Source organism: Lipotes vexillifer, unplaced genomic scaffold, assembly GCF_000442215.2.
Source record: "Lipotes vexillifer unplaced genomic scaffold, Lipotes_vexillifer_v1.1 scaffold433, whole genome shotgun sequence".
Lineage (NCBI taxonomy): Eukaryota > Metazoa > Chordata > Mammalia > Artiodactyla > Lipotidae > Lipotes > Lipotes vexillifer.
This window is the reverse complement of record NW_006774285.1, coordinates 758,667-781,245: the sequence shown is the minus strand read 5'-3', so window position 1 is coordinate 781,245 and position 22,579 is coordinate 758,667. Positions and strand designations below refer to the sequence as shown.

General features: G+C 39.8%; 1 protein-coding gene and 1 pseudogene across 1 annotated transcript in view; one reads left to right on the top strand and one right to left on the bottom strand.

Annotated features, from left to right (window-relative positions):
• The window catches only part of PPM1E (protein phosphatase, Mg2+/Mn2+ dependent 1E), a 187,541-nt gene that overhangs the window by 19,413 nt on the left and 145,549 nt on the right, over positions 1 to 22,579 (bottom strand). The window contains exon 2 of the mRNA XM_007449065.1: positions 2,067 to 2,185. Coding sequence (XP_007449127.1) covers positions 2,067 to 2,185 — 119 coding nt within the window. The remainder of the gene's footprint in view (positions 1 to 2,066; positions 2,186 to 22,579) is intronic.
• On the top strand, positions 13,586 to 14,888 carry LOC103068581 (THAP domain-containing protein 4 pseudogene; annotated as a pseudogene).

Genomic DNA, 22,579 nt, shown 5'->3' with positions numbered 1-22,579 from the left:
CTTTCCCTATGCAATTGGATAATTCATTTTAAAAAGCAATGGAATTATCTGTCTTTGTTTGAAAATGTTCACCTGTAGAATCACCTACTCCTTTTGTCCTTTTTGACAATCTTCTCAATTTCTTTCTTCTTTCTTCTTTTGTTAACTTGTATATTTCTAGAAAATACCCAGGTTTTCAAATTTATTTTCACAAAGTTTTCATAATTTCTTTTAATATCCTCTGTATGAGTGATCATTTTCACCTTCTTGTTTTTAACTTTTACATTGGGATATTTTAAATTGACTTTAGGTTGTCTGGACAGGAGTTATGTCTGCCAACAGAAATGCAAGGTTGTTTAACAAACATTGTTAGGGATGACATAAACATAAAAAGAACTTTAAGGTAAGGATTTTTCTTCTTTTAAGTCTGTTTTTGGAAACACCTAAGAGAAAAGTCAAAGGGCATTCCAGTGGGAACTTCAGTGCCTTTAAGACAATGACAGCAGGCCTTATTCAGTATGCTCATTTCCCACTCTGATGTATGGCTAAACACAATATGCCCTGTAGAGATTCTCCTCAGTGCAGTTCACACTGAGTGATTTGGGTTAAATAGATTAAGGACGTGCAAACAGTTTGGAACTATAATAGATCATTCTGAATCACAGCAGTGGCATGGAGACATTACTGGGTAGTCTCTTGGAAAAATATGAAATCTGAATGACCACTGATATCCACCAAAACAAAAATCCTTAATTACACTTTTGCTATCTTATGGGAGTTCAGAAAGTTCTTCCAAAGTAGGCACATAGGGCAACACTTCCATCTTGCTACGTTAAGTATTCTCCTGCAGGAAGTGGTGTAAGAACATCAGTATATAAATAATTGCTGCTTGAAATGGAAAAATTAAATTAAATTAAAAAGGGTGCAAAAAAGAGAAAATTGTCCAAAGTAGCAGCCCACCCCCTCACAGCTGTAAATTACTCATCAGTCGTTAATGTCACTGTACTGAGCTGGAGCTGAGTCAGCCATCACCCTGGCTGCAGTGAAGCAGAATTTAATCTCCCTCATCTTTTCATTATAGGGCTTTTTTGCTTCATGCATCAGTACAAGAGGAAAGACCAATGCTTTGTAGCAGGAATTCCATCCAACTTGACTCTGGAACAATTTGGTTCCAAGTGAATCAATTACTCTCAGTAAAAACAAGCAGAGGAATTCCTTCTTTGCCAGTTTTCTATCAAAAATTATCTAGAGAGATAAAGGAAGAACAGGAATGTTTATTTTTATATCTGCCTCACATTCGCTGGAATCCAGCTGTCCTGATTCATTAATATATGCTTTGTTCCTTCTGCACCATGTTTAAAGGCAAATGCTTAAAATAGAACAAACAGAGTGAAATATTAAAATTCCCAACAATTTTGAGTAGCCATTCCCTAATTTTTACAACAATTGGTATTTTTTTAGTCTGTCAAATATGTATAATAAGCCTAACACATTAATAAACATGCCTTCGTTAATAATTAAAGCCTCATAATTTACCTGGAAAAAAGATGTACAATGATCCAGGCAATTAAATCACATTACATAATTGTCATAAAGAGCTCTATTTACTTATTGGTAGATATAAAATTTAATATAATTAATAAGAAGTTCTGTTACAACTGATTTCTTGAATTTGTATATATGATTTTTTTACTTGACTTCTTAAAGACAAGCTGAAATTTGAAAATAGGTTTTGCTCAAACTCTCCTTGCCCTCACTTACTCATCTTTTCTGTTGTGGCTTCACATTTCTCATTTACTCTCTCCATTTATCTAGGTATTATTTATGATAACATACTGTTACAATAATCTCTCACTCCAGTTACCTTCATATGGTTTCAAAATATGCTTGTATTTTTCCCCCTTTTCCCTACTTTTATTGATTAGTTTGAAAAATTGTTTTTTGCTTTTTTTTCCTCTTGCTACTACTATAAAATCAACCAGTGGGTAAACATAATTAGATACAGTATTTTGTAGACATTTTCTGTGAATCACTACACAGGAGAAGATTTTAATATTTTAAAACAAATAATGGAGAAAAGTACTTACCCACAGTCCCTTCTGTGCCATCGGTTTCCTTTGGAATATAATGTGCAGAAAGATCACTCTGAAGGACTTCATCTGATGTGGCTCTGGCTAAAGCAGCAGCCAGAAAGGAAGGGCAGTTACTAAAAGAGAAAAATAAAAGGCTATTTCAGTAAGAATTAGGAACCATCACATTTTAAATTATTACTAATTACTTATTAATTATTAACATTGTCTCAAAACAAAATTATACCTTTAAATAATATTCACTGCATATTTGTTGAGAGCATATTATATGGTAGGCAGTCGCCTAGGCACTGGGTATACACTGGTGAATAACACAGCTATGGCCCCTGACCTGGGGAGGCTTAGGGAGACAGATGATGAATAAGTAAACAGATAGGATATAACTTAAAATTGCGATACATTTTATAAAGGAAACAAATAGGATAGAAAGTATTAAAGGGAAGTACCTACTTAGAATAGTCAGGAATGCCATATACCTCAAAGGATGAGAAAGACGCAGTTATGTGGGAGTGGGAAGCTGGGGGAGAATATTCCAGGCAGAGAAAACAGCATGTGTACAGGCCCCTTCTGAAAGCTTGGTATGTTTGAGGAACCGGAAGAAGCCCAGAGAAGATAAAGTATAGTGGGTAAGGGGGAAAGTAGTGAGGAATAAGGTCAGAGGAACAGGAACAGGCCAGTTATATGGATCTTTTACTCCAAATGCAGGGGGAAGTAACTGAAGATTGTGAGCTAGACAGTGTCATAACCAGACATATTAATTAAAATATTACTTTGACTGCTGTGTCAAAGAAAATTGGATGGCAGCAAGAATGAATGAGGGTGACCAATAAGGAGACTGTTGTAATCCAGGTGAGATTAAAAAAAAAAAGTGATTTTGGAGAAAGAAAATATAGAACTTGCTGATTACTGTAATGTAGAGGTGAGAGACAGAAAAGAATGAGCCTGAGTCCTAGGTTTTGGCCAGAGCAACTCGGTGAATGGTGGCATCATTCACCTAGATGGAGGAACCAGGAAAAGACAGATTTGTGGAGGAAAAGGGTAAAGTAGAAAATAAGAATTCATTTTAGCCATGTTAAGTTGGAAAAATCTGTGAGATATCCTTGTGAAGGTGTCAGATGGCTAATTATATATTTTAGTGTGGATCTCAGAGATGTTAGGAAATTTGGAAGTCATGAATGTATGGATGGTATTTAAAACTATGGAAATAGAGGGGAATTCCCTGGCGGTCCAGTGCTTAGGACTCCGCACTTCCACTGCAAGGGGCATGGGCTCCATCCCTGGGGGGGTGGGAGTGGTGGGAACTAAGATCCCACAAGCCGCCAACCGTGGCCAAAAAAAAAAAAAATTTTTTTTAAACTATGGAAATAGAATAGATCACATAGAGAAAACATAAAAAGAGGACTACTATGGACCAGTGACTTCTATGTGCCTCCTGTTTTCCCCCTTTTGGAATAGTAAGTACCTTCCCAACATACGCATTGTATGTTGGGTAGTAGTGGGGAAGGGGGTAGATAATATGCCTCTTTAGTCTCCAAGTTTTCAAATCAAATGGAACTGTATTCAAGGAGCTGTCATCAAGAAATTATACCCAAGGAATCTCACCTGGACCTGACCTCACTGAGATCCTGAACCCCAAGCCTGAGCCTGATGCCATTAAGGGATGAAACTTTGGGAGACTTTGTGGGGAGGATGAGTGATCTTTTTGCATGTGGGAAGGATGTGAATTGTGCGGCCAGAACAGACGGTGGCAGATTGTTTTTCTAAAAAAGGTCACAGCAATATTTCTGGTCCTACACGCTCTTTAAGAACTTTACCGTTCCAAATGAAGAGGCAGAATCTGTTTTCCCTTCTTTGAATGTGAATGAGACTTTGACGAAAAAAAAAAAGTGGCAAGAGTGATGCTGTGACTTCTGGGATTTGGTCATAAAAGACTACAAGACTTCCCCTTGGCTTTCTCTTCTCTCTTCCTCCCTTTTCTCCTTTTCCTCCCCTTCCTCTGCCATTCCCCTCCCTCTGGGACATGGACAGGTTCATGTGGGTGTCAGCTGAGGCTCCCAGTCGATGGCTATTATCAACTGCCTGACATGTAATGGCAAAGGCCTTCAGATGATACCAGTCCCAGCCTGAGGCCCCAGACATCCTGGAACAGAGATAGGCTGACCCTGCTTTGCCCAGTCTTAACTCCTGGTCCAAAGAAACTATGAGCATCATAAATGATTGTTTTATGCCACTAAGTTCTGTGCTAATTTGTTACACAGCCATAATAACTGAAAACCCAACACTGAGAAGCTTGGTGGAAGATAAGGAACCTATAAATACTGAAAAGACAGCAAGATAAGTAAAAGGTGGACCAAGAGAGTAGAATATTTGAAGAACAGAATGGTCAACTATGTCAATACTACTGAGAAGTCAAACAAGATAAGGGGAAAAATTAGATACTAAATTTAATAACATGTAAATAAATCATCACTGACTGGGTGCCAAGACAATTCAATGGGGAAAAAAATAGTACTTTCTACAAATGGTGCTGGGACAACTGGATATCCACACACAAAATAATCAAGTTAGTGTCTTTCCTTACACCATATACAAAAATTTACTCAAAATGGATCATAGACCTAATTATAAGAGCTAAAACTATAAAAATTTTAAAAGAAAACATAGCAGTAAAACCTCAAGACCTTGGATTAGGCAATGGCTTTCCTAAATATGACACCAAAAATACAAGCAGCAAAAGTAAAAAAGAGTTAAACTGAACTACATCAAAATTAAAAACTTTTATGCCGGACTTCCCTGGTGGCACAGTGGTTGGGAATCCGCCTGCCAATGCTGGGGACACAAGTTCAAGCCCTGGTCAGGGAAGATCCCACATGCCGCAGAGCAGCGAAGCCCGTGTGCCGCAACTACTGAGCCTGCGCTCTAGAGACTGTGAGCCCCAACTACTGAAGCCCGCGCACTCTAGGGCCCATGCTCCACAACGAGAAGCCACCACAATGAGAAGCCTGTGCACCACAACGAAGAGCAGGCCCCACTCGTCACAACCAGAGAAAGCCCGCGCGCAGCAACGAAGACCCAACACAGCCAAAAAATAAAATAAATAACACTATAGAAATATTAAAAAAAAAAAAAGAATTGTAGTGGTAGTGGTAGTACTTGGGCATATAACCTAAAAGGATGGACTGTTGTAGTCTGAGAACAGGATACTTGTGTGTATGATTTTGGAGCTGGTGCAATTTTTGTGATAACAAGGTTTAGGTGGGACCAAGAAAGTGAGTGGTTTAGAAAGAGATAAAATTAAAATATTTACGTTCTAAGTCCCCAAGGGAAAAATAAAAAACTTAGAAAATTCTGTTTATCATTCATCAGTATTCTTCAAATTGTAGATTATGATCCATTAGTGGGTAAATCAATTTATGAATTGTGAGCATTTTTTTTAAAAAAAAGGAAATAGAATAAGGTGCATGAGGTAAAGCTAAGTATTCCAGATATATATTAAGTAAGTATATACTGAATCCTGATAATGATGAAAAAAAATTTTGAAAGTTACTACCCTTTAACAATTATGAAATAAATTGATGGCATCCCTTGAAATCCAAATGCTTTATAAACAATATTACCATTTCTCCTTTCATGCTAAGTTAACCGAATTTTTCTTGATGAGTCAAAAATCTTCCTTCATAGACCTAAACCCTTTGTCAGCATTGCTTGTCTTTACCTTCCATCAAGCTTTATTTTGATTAACTGGACACATCCAGATATTTTGCCCAAGTGGACTTTTAGTATATAGTTATAACATTTACTTGGTCCCTTTGCTGTTTTAAAATTAATGTTTAAAAAAATCTGAAAACCTTTATTGCAACCTTGTTCCCAAGAGTTGCCCCCAGAAAGGATATCTTTTGTATAATTATTAAACTATCTGGATCTCGGTTCACCAAAGGGAAGAATGTGAAAACTTCAGAGAATAAGGCAAGAACCATTAGTCTCATTAATGTGTCATCTGCAATACATTTTTAGTCACAGTTAATGTAATTTTTTACTTTTTGTCAGACAGAATGAAAATATTTTCAGTGAAGTAGGGAGGAGGATTAGCTGACGAATAGCTAGAGATAAAACATCAAGCTAGACACCTCACCCACATCAGCTATTCCTACATGTCAAAAAGCTACAACACTTAGCATGAATAAGTTCTTATGGTTTCGACTCTGATTGAAAGTGATTATTTCTGAAAAATCAGAATTGCAAATATATTTTAAAACATAGTCACATCAGAGAATATTTGATCAACTCAAATAAAAGCTTATCATTAAAGCTTGTCATTTCTAAGAGAACTACCGAGAGAAACTAACATGATAATAACATAGCAAACTGCTTTCTTTCATCATTTCTCATACAATACTTGAAAGATCCCTATACAGCAGGTTTTAGAGTTTTAAAGTTTGGCAAATGTATTACATAGCAAATATCAGAGGAGGGCCAGTAATCAAGGCAATCTGGGGAACTGGGATTACAAATGTTACTATGTTGAGAACATTGCTTTAGAAGAGTATGATTAGAAATTTTTTAACTTTTGCAGTATGTGTCATTTTGGGGGACTGGCTCTTTTAAAATCAAATTAATCGTGTTAAGGCCCTTCAAATATAGTCCAAGAACACTGTTTTGCTATTTACTTATATTAACAGATATTTCTAAGTGCTTATTACCATTCCTATCTTCAAGCAATTCACATCCTGCAAACAAAAGCAAATACATTTTCATACATACCAATTTGTTACTTTCTTGTTTGTTTTGGGAATACAAGTACAGACTTTATATAGTCATAGATAAAAATAAAATCTTTAGTTTATGTCTATGTCATATACAAACTATATGCATAAACACCTTTTGAACAATGTTGAGATATCATTAGGGGTCTCATTAGTTTTAAATTTTATTTATTTATTTTTAATTAATTAATTAATTTTTGGCTGTGTTGGGTCTTCATTCCTGCACGCGGGCTTTCTCTAGTTGCAGTGAGCAGGGGCTACTCTTCATTGAAGTGTGTGGGCTTCTCATTGCGGTGGCTTCTCTTGTTGTGGAGCACAGGCTCTAGGCGCGCAGGCTTCAATAGTTGTGGCACACTGGCTTCAGTAGTTGTGGCTTGCAGGCTCTAGAGCGCAGGCTCAGTAGTTGTGGCGCATGGGCTTAGTTGCTCCGTGGCATGTGGGATCGAACCCATGTCCCCTGCATTGGCAGGCGGTTCTTAACTACTGCGCCACCAGGGAATTCCCTGGTTAGTTTTAATTTTTAAGTTTAGTCACATACATAAAAAAATTCCACTTCACGGGAATTCCCTGGCGGTCCTGTGGTTGGGACTCCTTGCTCTCATTTCCAAGGGCCCAGGTGAGGGCCTGGGTTCAATCCCTGGTCAGGGAATTAGGATCCCACAAGACAAAAAAAAAAAAAAAAAAAAAGAAAAAGAATTCCACTTCAGTAAAGCTATTTGTCAATGAATACATGAATGCATATTTGGATTTCTGTGGACACTGACTTTTTCAATGTTATGTATTGTGAAGCAGAAATCCAGCTCTATTAAACTTCATACACTGAACTCTGTAAACAAAGCACAGGGTCTCTCTTTAAGCTAACAATAGTTCTTCAGACACACAAAATAAAACTCAGATTCATAAATGTTCTGACTCTTCTTCCCTGCTGCTCATATTGGCTAGCGTCATCTTTATCCTCAGACTATTTATCTGAGTAGGTCAGTCTCGACTCCTCAGTTCTATTTCAGAAATAACCACAACCCAAAGCATGCCTGGTGGAAGAGTTTGAATTATAAAAATACAGTTGTATCCTAGTGACCTTGAACAGTTCAGTACTTATCAGTGTTTATACTATTTTGTTTTAATCAGTATTTTCCCGAATTAGTCCTTTAAAAAGCCATACAGTATATCTGGGAGCAGTATTTAAGGATGAGGTGGATGTTAAATCATTGTTACAGACTGAAAGTTTGTCCCCCCACCACCCAGATTCATATGTTAAAATTTTAATCCCCAATGTAATGGTATTTGGAGGTGGAACCTTCGGGAGGTAATTAGGTGATGAGGGTGGAGCCCTCATGAATGAGATTAGTGCCCTTATGAAAAAGAGACCCATGAGAGCTCCCTTGCCCCTTCCACCAGGTAAGGACACAAGGATAAGACAATTATCTATAAGCCAGAAAGCATGCTCTCACTAGATACCAAATCTGCCCCGGCTTTGATCTTGGACTTCCCAGCCTCCAGAAATGTAAGAAATAAATTTCTGTTGTTTATAAGCCTTCCAGTCTATGGTAATTTGTTAAAGCAGCCCAAATAGACTAAGACAATCACTATGGAACTACTCAAATCATTATCATAACTAGTGGAGCACAAAGAAGGAAAACTTCAGTACTGAGTATGTTCATGTTTTTTGCTCTAGATGAGCATTGATTTCTTTAGATTTCATAACAGGACCAAGTCATAGGAGAATCCCTAGCATTACTTTCACCTAATGTGCTTGCAAGAATTTTTTAAGTGATGAAGAATAATTAGGGATCACTTTGAAGCCTGGACATAAACACAAGTGAGACCTAAAGTTTCTGCCAACTTATTTAATTGCTATTCAACTAACTTGTTGGAGACAGGTTATAGCATAAATATAAGGAGTTAGAAAGCTGGGTTCTAATTCTAGCTCAGTAACCTGAAAAAAGACTTAAAGTCTCTGGATTTTAGTTCCTCAATAGAAAAATTAAGAAATTGAAATAAAATAACTCTAAAGTCTCTTCCAGGTTTAAAATTCTAATTCTATGATTCTATTCCAATAAGGTTTTGAATTTGTAAGATGGGACAAAGGCAGTGTAAAGGTATAAATTAACACACTTCAGATCCAAACAAATGTTTTTATATACACCAGCAGAATGGAAATAAACTCTATATATTCCTTTTGTAAGCAATATAGGGATATTCTGCTTTATGTACTAGTGTCTACTTAAAAGCTGAATGTATATTTATTTTGATAAATATAATCAATCCTTGCAGTGAATCTACCAGTTAGGAAAGAATCCTCAGATTTTATATATTAAAAGAAACATGCCATAAACATCATATAAAATAATATAGTTAGCAACTGGTTATGAAGCTTTATATTTCAAACAGAAGAGTACTATTTCGGGCTTCCATGGTGGCGCAGTGGTTGAGAGTCCGCCTGCCGATGCAGGGGACACGGGTTCGTGCCCCGGTCCGGGAGGATCCCACATGCCGCGGAGTGGCTGGGCCCGTGAGCCATGGCCTCTGAGCCTGCGTGTCCAGAGCCTGTGCTCCGCAACGGGAGAGGCCACACAGTGAGAGGCCCGCGTACCGAAAATAAATAAATAAATAAGTAAGTAAATGTTAAAAAAGAGTGCTATTTCTTACCTCTTTAAAAATATTTATTTACAAAAGCTTATTCTTCCTCCACTCCATAGGTTGACATGAGTCCAATCCAATTTTTCCATTAGAGAAAAGGAAAGGAGTTAGATTGGAATTGAATATGAAACCTGGCTCTCTTTCAGCACTGTATATTGCCATCTTGGTATAAAACAGGAACCAATAGATAAATAGATTATTCTAGCATAAAACATTTAATTTTCATTTATTTTCAAATATCATGGGTGGGTAAGTTTTGTTAGATGGACAGGATAGTATTTTAGTCAGATCTTTTTTCTAACTTGTTAGTATCTTCCACATGCGTATTAAGACAATACACATTTTAAGACTGCAAACTGAATTGTTATAAACCAAGCCAGGAAGCATTTTCCTCACAATGCCAAACCTACACAAATCACTAAAGACATTATTAGAGAAATTAGAGGTTTAAAAGTACATCCTTCCTGACACTGGCAATGTGGGCGTCAGCACAGCACCCACAGCTGTGTTTCAGCAGTCTTGGCATAGCATTCCTAAGCTAATAAAAATTCTTGAAGGTGGGTAGTTTCCGTCAATTAACTCTGAGAGAAACTCATCTGGAGCAGCCTCACCTCAGCCCACATATGACGATGATGCTGTCTACTCAATATGCCCTTGCTAGGGTGACAACATGTAAATGTTAAATTTCTGATCACTCCCCTCCCCCAAGTTACTCATATGTATTCTAAATCTAGAATACACATTAAATTAAAATAAAGAAGGCAAATTCTCCACCGGACTTGGTATTCTTTTTCTTAGTGGACCAAATGGAGTTAAACTCAGGGTTGAATTCTTTCCTCTTTAAGCTATTTTCTTTCTTTCTATAGCAGCCTCCAGGAACGCCACCTGGAGTCAGCTGATTATAATGCCCACACACCACAGATTCTGTTAGTTAGCCTTGAATATATATAATGCCAACTACCAAATGACTGGCTCCTGAAGTGCTGGGTTTGGGGTTCTTACAACAGAAATTTCATTCCCTACAGTTGCTATCAGTGTAATCTTAACAATCATTTGTTCATTCTGACCAGGTTGATACTGAAGCACAGCCAACAGGATCTTAAGTTTTCTGTGAATGGCAACCTAGATGTTACACATTTACCAAATATCAAACTACCACTAGTGTCATAAGATCACAAAAAGAAGAGCGCTTAGCAGTAACTCTTTTTCGTCATTATTCTTCCATGACCAAAAGGAATTAAACTGTGCAAGTTAACTGAAACTTATCAACATCACCAATGTACCTTCCTGTTGCTAACTCCTACACCCTGTTCTCAGATCTGACTCACGTAGAAGCATCTGACTGCTGATTATTCCCTCTAATTTGATACACTCCCTTCTCTAGGTTTCTAGAACATCACACTCTCCTACGTCACTCACAGGATTCTGTCTTCTCAATCTCATTTGATGGTTCTTTCTCTTCTTCCTGCCTTTGGAACTCCTCTTACCATGTTTTAAGTCTTTTCTTTTTCTTTTTGCATAGCCTTCATCAATTTCTTGTATACAACATGCATTTCTTATATATTATGTTTATCACTTATATTATGACTGCATTCTTTCTCCCACTAGACTGCAGATATTTTTGTCTACTTTTGGTCATTGATGTCTGATGCTCAGATGTCTGATGCCTGGCACACAGTGATCAATAAGTATTGGCTGAATAAATAAACTTCTGTCTTTCTGATTTATATCGATATATATTTAAGCCATTCCCTAACTTCTTAGAATGAATGTTCCTTAAGAGGAGAAAATCAGTACATTTACATAACAGTATATCACATAACATGATGTTGAGTTCTTACATGTAGGCTATGAAACTTGGGCTAGTATTAGTAAACAGGTGATAACCATTGGCAAACAGGAACTATGGTCATATTTACACTTTTGTTGTCAACTCAAGTAACTGGTTTATGCTATCTCTAGTCCCTTTCACTAAGAGATAATGTATTCAAAAATTTAAAATACGTATGGCTTTTTAGTAGGAACTTTAATTCAACCAATACTTTTAAACCATTGACCAGTTTTAAGAAAGCAGGGGCTTCCAAACCCCCTAGGCTGTGCAGACAGCCATGAGGGGCCCCAGCCCAACAACCAGGAGGCCAGCAGCAGCCCCATGTACCTCCTGGGTTGCACAGTCAACCTGCCCTCCAGTGGGCACACAGCCACTGCACAAGACACAGCCTCACGGCCAACCAGACTAGGGGCCAGCCCTGCCTACCAGTGCACCTAGAGCAGTCAGCTCATCACAACATAAGGGACCATGCAGCCCACATAGGGAGCACACCTAGAGCATATAACTCTGGTGACCAGAGGGGAGTGTGCTGTGGGGCCCCACAGGATGTCTCCTAAAAAAGACCACTTCTCCAAGATCAGGAAACATAATCAACTGACCTAACACATAGAAATAAACAGATAATTGGGCAAAATGAGGAGACAGAGGAATATGTTCCAAACAATGGAACAAGACAAAAACTTCAGAAAAAGAACTAAATGTGGAGATAAGCAATCTGCCCAATAAAGAGTTCAAGGTAATGATCATAAGGATGCTCACCAAATGTGGAAGAAGAATGGAGGAACGCAGCGAGAATTTCAACAAAGAGAAAATATAAAGAAGAACCAAACAGAGCTAAAGAATGCAATAACTGAAATTTTAAAATACACTAGAAGTAATCAATGGTAGATGAGATTATACAGAAGAATGGATCAGCAATCTGGAAAACAGAGTAGTAGCAATCACCCAAACTCAATAGAAAAGAGAATTTTAAAGAAAGCAGGATAGTTTAAGAAACCTCTGAGACAACATCAAGCATAATAACATTCACATTATAGAGGTCCCAGAAGGAGAGGAGAGAGGGAAAGGGGCAGAGAAATTATTTGAAGAAATAATAGCTGAAAACTTCCCTGACCTGGGAAAGGGAACAGACATCCAGGTCCAGGAAGCACAGAGAAGCCCAAACAAGATGAACCCAGAGAGATTTATACCAAGACACATTATAATGAAAATGGCAAAAATTAAAGAGAAAATCTTAAAAGCAGCAAGAGAAAAGCAACTAGTGAGGTATTAGGGAACTTCCATAAGCCTATCAGCTGACTTTTTAGCAGACACTTTGCCGGCCAGAAGGGAGTGACATGATATATTCAAAGTGATAAGAGGGAAAAAATTACCAAGAATACTCTACCCGACAAGGTTATCATTCAGATTTGAAGCAGAGACAGAAAGTTTTACAAACAAAAGCTAAAAAATTTAGCACCATTAAACCAGCATTAAGAGAAATGTTCAAGGGACTTCTCTAAGCAGGAAAGAAAAGGCCACAACTAGAAATATCAAAATTATGAAAAGAAAACTCTCACTAGTAAAGGCAAACATATAGTAAAGGTAGTAGATCAATCACTTATGTAGCTCGTAGGAAGGTTAAAGGACAAAAGTAGTAAAACCGGGCTTCCCTGGTGGCGCAGTGGTTGAGAGTCCGCCTGCCGATGCAGGGGACACGGGTTCGTGCCACGGTCCGGGAAGATCCCACGTGCCGCGGAGCGGCTGGGCCCGTGAGCCGTGGCCGCTGAGCCTGCGCGTCCGGAGCCTGTGCTCCGCAACGGGAGAGGCCACAACAGTGAGAGGCCCGCGTACCACACACACACACACACAAAATCACAGAGGAATAGAGCAAAATAAGAAGAAAGGAACAGAGAAGAACTACAAAAAAACCCAGAAAACAATTAAAATGGCAATAAGTACATACCTATCAGTAATTATTTTAAGTGTAAATAGACTAAATGTGCCAATCAAAAGACATAGAGTGGCTGAATGGATAACAAGACCCATATATACACTGCCTACAAGCACTCGTTTGTGGTCTAAAGACACACGAAGACAGGCCTAGGGCCGGTTGCGCAGGTGGCAGGCAGCTGGGTGCCGCCATCTTGCCATCTTGCCATACAGTGGGAGCTGTGTGCCTGGCTCCCATGTCCTGCAGCCATGTTGCCTTGCACCCTCCCCTCAGGGTGGTCCTGCCCTGGTCTGGGCTCAACGAGGCAAGGGCTGGAGGCTGGCAGTGGCAGGGCAGCCCATGGCCTGAGATGGTGATCTTTTGTGCAGCTCTAAATTACTCCAACTGACAGGGCAAGGGGGAGAAGCATGCTGTCTCCTGCCACAGGTTTCCCCCTAAAGGACTTAAAATGTCTGATCCAGTTATTAAAGGCTGTTCAGAAGGATAACTGGACCCCCACTAAGTAGTCTTTCCACAGTAGTGAACACTTCACCAAAGAAAGCTTCTCCACGAGGCTGGAGGATGAGCACTGACTGCTCAAGACCGTGGCCATGGCTTCCGTCTTCCACCTGACTGAGAAGAAGGGAGCTGGAGGCCATGGATGCACCAGGAGAAAGGATACCAGAAAGGCCTCAGGGGGCTTGAGGGGACATGTGAGTGAAGCAGACAGGAAAGGAGCCGCAGGGTCATCAACATCCTCAAGTGAAAACCCAGTGGTCAAGCTGGAGTCCTGTAAGTTGAAGTGAGCTGCACTGTAGGGTAAAACTGCACCCAGGGCCACCCCAGAAGCCACCAGTCAGAAACTGGTGCAGCAGCAGCCTCTGGAAGTACTCCAGAAGCCGATCTGGCTAGCGCAGCATCAGACAGCCAGGGAGAAGCAAACATGTCTGCTGTAGATGCTGGCAATCAGAACACCACCATCCCCTGATGGGGGCCTGGTAGATAAGAGTGGCATTTCCTTGGATGACTTTATCCCCCCAGTATCTGGGGCTTGCAAATTTACTGGCTCACTTCATTTTTACAGTTTCCCCTCCAAGCATGCTGGAAAGCGGCTGTCTGTCCCCTGAGAGCCTGTTGACCGAAAGAGGCTAAAGAGAGACATGGAGCCTGACTGCAGCAAAACCAGCCTGGGGCCCAACAAGGGCTTGGCACAGAGCCCCACAAGTTTGTCCCTCACAGCAATGCCTCAGAAGCCCTCCCAGAGCCCCTCCACCCCTCCAACGGATGTTACCCTGAAGCCAGGCACAGAAGCTGTGCTAGGTGAGCACAGGGACACCAGCCCCATGTTCATTAAGGAGATCATCCTGTCAGCATTGGGGGCCTACAAATTCGTCAGTTTGTTGCAGTCCTGCTGCTTCTCATCCTGGCAGAACAAGAACAAAGTGTGCTTCCTATGGGAGCAGGAGAACAGCAAGCTGAAGACCCTGCAACACAGGCTCAGCTGCTGGGACAGCCAGGCGCGCAAGCTGCAGGAGAAGCGGGGCCAGCTGAAGAGAGCAAGCTTCCCCTACCTGAGCAGGCGGCTGTCCCCTCAGCCCCCCGCCCCTGTGGTCAGTACCAGAGCCTTGAGGCTCCCACACTGCCTGGTTATTATGGGGCGGGGCTCTTGCTGATGGCCTCTGAGCACTTCTGTGTGTTGCGTGCTCCCTGCTGTCTCTGCAGAGGCTATGATGGTGGTGGCTGTACCTGTAGAAGAGGAGCCCAGGTTGGTGAGCTTTTACCTCACTCACTCCAGGGCACACTCACGACGCATCTTAGGAGTGCGGGTTCAGCTAGTGAGACAGAAGGCATTTCGTGTCAGCTGGGAAAGCCAGAACTACTCAATGAATGGTTGACAATTGGTTTTCCACTTGAACGGGGGTAAATCCCTTTGTACTGCATATCTCACACAAACATAAAATCCTAATGAATTAGGATCTAAATGTAAAATAAAATAGACATAGTAAACTATTAGAAAAATTATAGGAGACTCTTAAAATCATGTGGAGGTTTTTCATTCATGTTCTAATATCCTTGAAGTTAAATAATTTCGAACATCAATAATAATTTCCTTAAAATAGAAAAAAAAACATACACACAGTGAAAGTGAGGTGATGGAAAAAGTTAATCCATGCAAATGGAAACAAAAAGAAAGCTGGAGTAGCAATACTTATATTAAAAAAGCCTTTAAAACAAAGACAAAGAATGACATTACATAATGATAGAGTGATGAATCCAACAAGAAGATATAGCAATTGTACATATATATGCACCCAACATAGAAGCATCTAAATACATAAAGCAAATATTAACAAACATATAGGGAGAAAGTGACAGTAATACACTGGATACACAGTGATCCAAAATCTATGGGATGCAGCAAAAGCAGTTCTGAAAGGAAAGTCTAGTGATACAAGCCTACCTCAGGAAACATGAAAAATCTCAAAAAAGCAATCTAAACATACATCTAAAGAAACGACAAGAAGAACAAAGGAAACTCAAAGTTAGTAGAAGGAAAGAAATAATAAAGATCAGAGCAGAAATGAAATAGAGACTAAGAAACAGAAAACACTGATAAAACTAAGAGCTGGTTCTTTAAAAATATAAATGAAATTGATAAAACTTAAGCCAGACTCATCAAGAAAAAAAAAGAGGCTCAAATTTAAAAAATCAGAAATTAAAAAGGAGAAGTTACAACTGACACCAGAGAAATACAGAGGATCATAAGAGATTACTATGAACAATGACATGCCAATAAATTTGTCATCCTAGAAGAAATAGGTGAATTCCTAGAAACATATAATCTTTTTTTTTTTTTTTTTTTTTTTTTGCGGTACATGGGCCTCTCACTGTTGTGGTTGCTCCCATTGCGGAGCACAGGCTCCGGACGCGCCGGCTCAGCGGCCACGGCTCACGGGCCCAGCCACTCCGCGGCATGTGGGATCTTCCCAGACCGGGGCACGAACCCGTGTCCCCTGCATCAGCAGGTAGACTCTCAACTACTGCGCCACCAGGGAAGCCCAAAACATACAATCTTGAAGACTGAATCAGAAAGAAATAGAAAATATGGACAGACCAATTACTAGTAACAAAATTAAATCAGTTAAAAAAGAAAAAAAATCCTGACATATAAATGTCCAGGACCAGATAGCTTCACAGGTGAATTCTACCAAACATTTAGAGAAGAGTCAACACCTATCTTTCTCAAACTATTCCAAAAATTTGAAGAGGAAGGAATGCTTCCAAACTCATTCTATAAGGTTAGCATTACCCTGACACTAAAAACAGACACCACAAAAAATGAAAATTAGAGGCCAATATCACTGATAAACATAGAAGCAAAAATCCTCAACAAAATATTAGCAAACTGAATTCAACAACACATTAAAAGGATCATACACCATGATCGAGTAGGATTTATCCCAGGGATGCAAGGATGGTTCAATATACACAAATCAATCAATGTGATACACCACATTAACAAACTGAAGAATAAAAATCATATGATCATCTCAACAGATGCAGAAAAGCTTCTGACAAAATTCATCATCCACTTGTGATTAAAAAAAAAAAAACCTCATCAAAGTAGGTATAGAGAAAATATAGCTCAACATGATAGAGGCCAACAGTTACAAACCCACAGCCAACATCACAGTCAACGATGAAAACCTGAAAGCATTTCCTCTAAGATCAGGAACAAGAATGCCGATTGTCCCCACTTTTATTCAACATAGTATTGAAAGTCCTAGCCACAGAAGTCAGACAAGCAAAAGAAATAAAATAAATCCAAATTGGAAAGGAAGAAGTAATACTGTCACTATTTGCAGATGGCTTGATACTACATATAGAAAATCGTAAAGCCACCACTAAAATACGGTAAGTCCCCTACATACGCATGAGTTCTGTTCCAAGAGCACGGTCATAAGTCCAATTTGTTCATAAGTCCAACAAAGTTAGCCTAGGTACACAATCGGCTATACAGTACTGTACTGTAATAGGTTTATAATACTTTTCACACAAATAATACATAAAAAACAAAAAATAAAGAAAACACTTTTAATCTTACAGTACAGTACCTTGAAAAGTACAGTAGTACAGTACAGCAGCTGGCATACAGGGGCTGGCATCAAGTGAACAGGCAAGAAGACTTACTGGAGGAGGGAGAGGAGGTGGGAGATTGTAGAGCTGAAGGATTGTCAGCAATAGGAGATGGAGGGCAAGCTGCAGTTTCACTCACACCTGACGTTGATGGCACAGGTTCTGGTTCCTTGCTGGATTCAATTCTATCTACCCTCCTGAAAAAATGATCCAGTGATGTCTGGGTAGTAGCTCATTTTTTCTCGTCATAGATGACACAGTAGCACTGGACTGCATTCTGAACGGCGGCTGCAACCCTCATGTACCGTTCTACGTTCGGGTCCTGTGCCTCTAAAACTAACAGTGCCTGGTCAAATAAAGAAAACCCCCTTGTCATTTCCTGCATCGTGAGTCTCTTCGGTTCTTCAGTTACTACTTCTTCCTCTTGTTTCTCTGTGTCCTTTCTCTGGGCCTCCAATTCCACCAGGTCTTCATTAGTAAGCTCCTCGTGTTGCACAGCAAGGAGTTCAATGAAGTCGTCCTCTTGCAGATCTAGCTCCAGCTTCTCACTGATGGTCACTAAGTTGCTGAAGACCACGTTCACATCTTTGAAAGTTCGCAACTTGAAGGTTCATATGTAGGGGACTTACTGTATACAAAGCACTCATACAACTCAACACCAACAAAAACCAACAACCTGACTAGACAATGGGCAGAGGGCCTGAACAGACACTTTTCCAAATAAGACATACTGATAGCCAACAGACACGTGCAAAGATGCTCAACATCACTAATCATCAAGGAAATATAAATCAAACCCACAAAGGGATACCATTTCATACCTGTCAGAATGGCTATCATCAAAAAGACCACGAGGGCTTCCCTGGTGGTGCAGTGGTTGAGAGTCCGCCTGCCGATGCAGGGGACACGGGTTCGTGCCCAGGTCCGGGAAGATCCCACATGCCGCGGAGCGGCTGGGCCCGTGAGCCATGGCCACTGAGCCTGCGCGTCCAGAGCCTGTGCTCCGTAACGGGAGAGGCCACAACAGTGAGAGGCCTGTGTACCGAAAAAAAATAAAAGACCACAAATAACAGGTGTTGGTGAGGATGTGGAGAAAAGGGAATCTTCGTGTACTGTTGGTGGGATTGTAAAATGGTACAACCACTATAGAAAACAGTATGATGGTTCCTCAAAAAATTAAATATAGAACTGCCATATGATCCAGCAATTTCACTTCTGGGTATATACCTTACAAAAGTATGAATTTGAAAGCATATATACACCCTGAAATTCACTGTAGCACATTTTACAATAGCCAAGATATGGAAGCAACCTAAGTGTCTGTCAATAGACGAATGGATAAAGAAGATGTGGTGTATATATACAATGGAATATTATTATTCAGCCATAAAAAATTGAAATTTTGCCATTGCGACAACATGAATGGATGTAGAGGGTATTATGCTCAGGAAATAAGTCAAACAGAGAAAGACAAATACTGTATGATCTCAATTATATGTGGAATCTAAAAAACAAAAACAAAAAAGTGAAAACAGACTCATAGATACAGAGAACAACCAGGTGGTTGCCAGAGGGGAGGGGTGGGGGTGGGGAACAAAATAGGTGGAGGAGATAAAGAGGTAAAAACCTTCAGTTATAAAATAAATAAGCCGGGCTTCCCTGGTGGCGCAGTGGTTGAGGGTCCGCCTGCCGTTGCAGGGGACACGGGTTCGTGCCCCGGTCCGGGAAGATCCCACATGCCGCGGAGCGGCTGGGCCCATGAGCCATGGCTGCTGAGCCTACGCGTCCGGAGCCTGTGCTCACAACGGGAGAGGCCACAACAGTGAGGGGCCTGCGTACCGCCAAAAATTTAAAAAATAAATAAATAAATAAATAAAATAAAATAAAATAAATAAGCCGTGGAGATGTAATACACAGCATAAGGAATACTCTTCAATAGTACTGTAATAACTCTGTATGGGGACAGATGGGTGCTAGACTTACTGTGGTGATCATTTCATAATGTATGCAAATGTCAAATCTCTGTAGTACACCTGAAACTAACATAATATTATATATCCAACTATATATATATTTTTTTTTTAAAAAAACAGGGGCTTTACTAAGATGAAACACAATTATTCTTTGAAACACAACCAGAAATAGAACCCTGTTTAATGATTCTACTAATCCACATCACTATTTCTAGATATTACTTTAGGTCATAAGCTGTTACATATACATTCTGAATACAATATTGATATGGCCACTGAGCCTGCGCGTCCGGAGCCTGTGCTCCGCAACGGGAGAGGCCACAACAGTGAGAGGCCTGCATACCGCAAAAAAAAAAAGAAAAAAAAAGAAAAAAAAAGATTCCAGGTATACAAATAGTGTGAATTTCTGAAGTGTATACTAAGATCACAACTCCTTTCTTGTACATTTTTTTCCTAGAGTTGATGACTGCCTCACTTTTTCCCATTTGATTTGTTTTCAACATACCTATCAGTAATTTTTTCCAAATGCTCCAACAACATTGTGGCACACGATTCAATGATATTTTCCATATGTTCAAGCAAATCAGTTTCTATTTTTTCTCCTGGAAAACACCCTGGACTCTACAGTCTTGCTGTACAAATGACACCCTGGGACTTTTTTTTTTCTTTTTGTGTGGTACGTGGGCCTCTCGCTGTTGTGGCCTCTCCCGTTGCGGAGCACAGGCTCTGGACGCGCAGGCTCAGCGGCCATGGCTCACGGGCCCAGCCGCTCCGCGGCATGTGGGATCTTCCCGGACCAGGGCACGAACCCGTGTCCCCTGCATCGGCAGGCGGACTCTCAACCACTGAGCCACCAGGGAAGCCCCACCCTGGGACTTTCTTATGGAGCTCTTCTGTGTTTGGTTTCCCATTTCCTAGATCCCTCATCTTCTTTTCTTATCAACTAGTTTTTTAGATTTTGCTAGAGTACATCCTCTGTAGTTTTACAGCTTTCTACTATCTCCCCCCCTTATCCTCCCAATGCTTCTGAGTCATATAATATCTACATGTCAGAGTTTATAATATATAAATTCTGTCCTAGAATAGTAAGCCCCCCATTAATCCTATGGATTCAATGCTCATATCAAGTCTTTTGCTATATTTTCATCACTTGGTTATCTAAAGTATGTCCTCCAGTAGTTTCTCAAGAAGGCATTAGGGAAATTATATTTTCTGAGTTTTTGCATGTTTAAAAACATTGCCTTTTCACCTGAACAACAGTTTGAGTAGATATAAAATTCTTAGGTTACACTTTCCGTCCTTGAGGACTTTACAGATCTTGCTCTACTGTCTTCTGACACTGAACTTTTCTGAGAATTCTGAAGTCAATTTGAATCTTTCTCCCTGTCATGTTTATTCTTTTACTCTGGAGTCATCACAAAAAATTTTTTTTGCAGTCCAATAACATTACTAGATTATGCCTTAACGTTAATTGTTCTATGTAGATTCTTCCTGACTCATCATGTGCCCTGTCAATCTATAGATTCAAATCTGCATTTGTTTTGAGCAGTTTCTTTGAAAAATACCTGTAAATATTATATTACTTGAGTTTTATTCTTCAAGGACAACAATTATTCTCCTTTACCCATGTGCCACATCTAACACTGGTTCTTTATTCCTTTTAGACATGTGGTTAAGTTCCATTTCATTTTGTTCATTTTTTCTCAATTTTACCCTCCATGTACCTTACTGTGTTTTCCAGAAGTGTCTATTCTTTTTCCTGCTTCCAATACGCCCCTCATTTCATTGACAATTTAATTTTTCTCTTCCACTTATTTTTCGAGCTCTGTTAGCTAAACTTCACCTTTTGCACTAACCCTTCCTTGACCTATCTCTGCTTTGAGTTCTAGTTTTATCAAAGAACTTGCAAGATTAATTTTTAAAAATTATCATTCAAGACAATATATCTTATTGCAACTTTCATCAGGAATATTTTTCAATTGCCATTTATTTTTATTTTTGTTTATGTCAACTTTTTAAAATTTTTATTTATTTATTTTGCCATGCTGCACGGCATGCACGATCTTAGTTCCCTGAGCAGATTTCGAACCTATGCCCCCTGCAGTGGAATCGCAGGTTCTCAACCACTGGACTACCAGGGAAGTCCCTACTTCAACTTTCTAAAATTGTAATCTCTTTATATAAAAATCCCTGCTGGTTTCTTTATGATAATAATCTATAAATGAAGTATGTTTTTCCTGGACCAGCTCTTCATAAGAGGTTCATGTAGCTCAAAATGAAGTTCCTGAGGACCCAAGGTTGTGTGAGGGAGTTATTTTATTCTTGACTTCTCCCTAGCCAACAAAGCTGCTCATAATACAGAGTCTCTTGGGTCTTCCCTGGTTGTGCAGAGGTTAAGAATCCGCCTGCCAATGCAGGGCACATGGGTTTAAGCCCTGGTCTGGAAAGATCCCATATGCCGTGGAGCAACTAAGCCAGTGAGCCACAACTACTGAAGCCTGTGCACCTAGAGCCCGTGCTCTGCAACAAGCAGCCACGACAATGAGAGGCCCGCGCACCGCAACGAAGAGTAGCCCCCGCTCGCCGCAACTAGAGAAAGCCCACGCACAGCAACAAAGACCCACGCAGCCAAAAATAAAAACAAATAAATAAATTTTTTAAAAATATGGTGTATTTCCGTTCCTCATTCAGCATATCCTCTTTTCTTTCTTGGTGCCAAACTAGGTATTGAGGAGTCCCTGCTGGTAGCCTGTGAAAGGTTCCAAAATTATTTTTGCCCCCCTGCAAAGAATACCACCTTTTTTGGAGCATACACCTTACCGGCTTTCACTGAGATCTTCAGATGAAAGCATTCTATCTCATCATTTTCTGAAACCCATTTGGTCTTTGTTGCATTTGGTAGCCCTTAATTTTCTGACTTGGTGTTAACAGATATATCCTACTCTTACTGAAGGTGGAGTTTGCATTTTTCTTTATTGTTCATCCTCCTTCTTCTTTTTCCTGGTGATTTCTAAGAGAAGCAGACAATGTCATTGTTATTCTACTATTTTAAAGTCTGTAACGAGCCCTTATTTTTTTTTTATCACTCTCTGAACTGCTTTTCAGACAGAGAGTGATAATTACTCTCATAATATTGAGGCACATGCATTAAGTCTATCTTGATTCTTGAGTATGGCAAACCAGACAAAATAATACTTTCTTGAAGGACTGCATATTCAGTGAGTTGAATCAAATACATTCAACTATGAAGCATA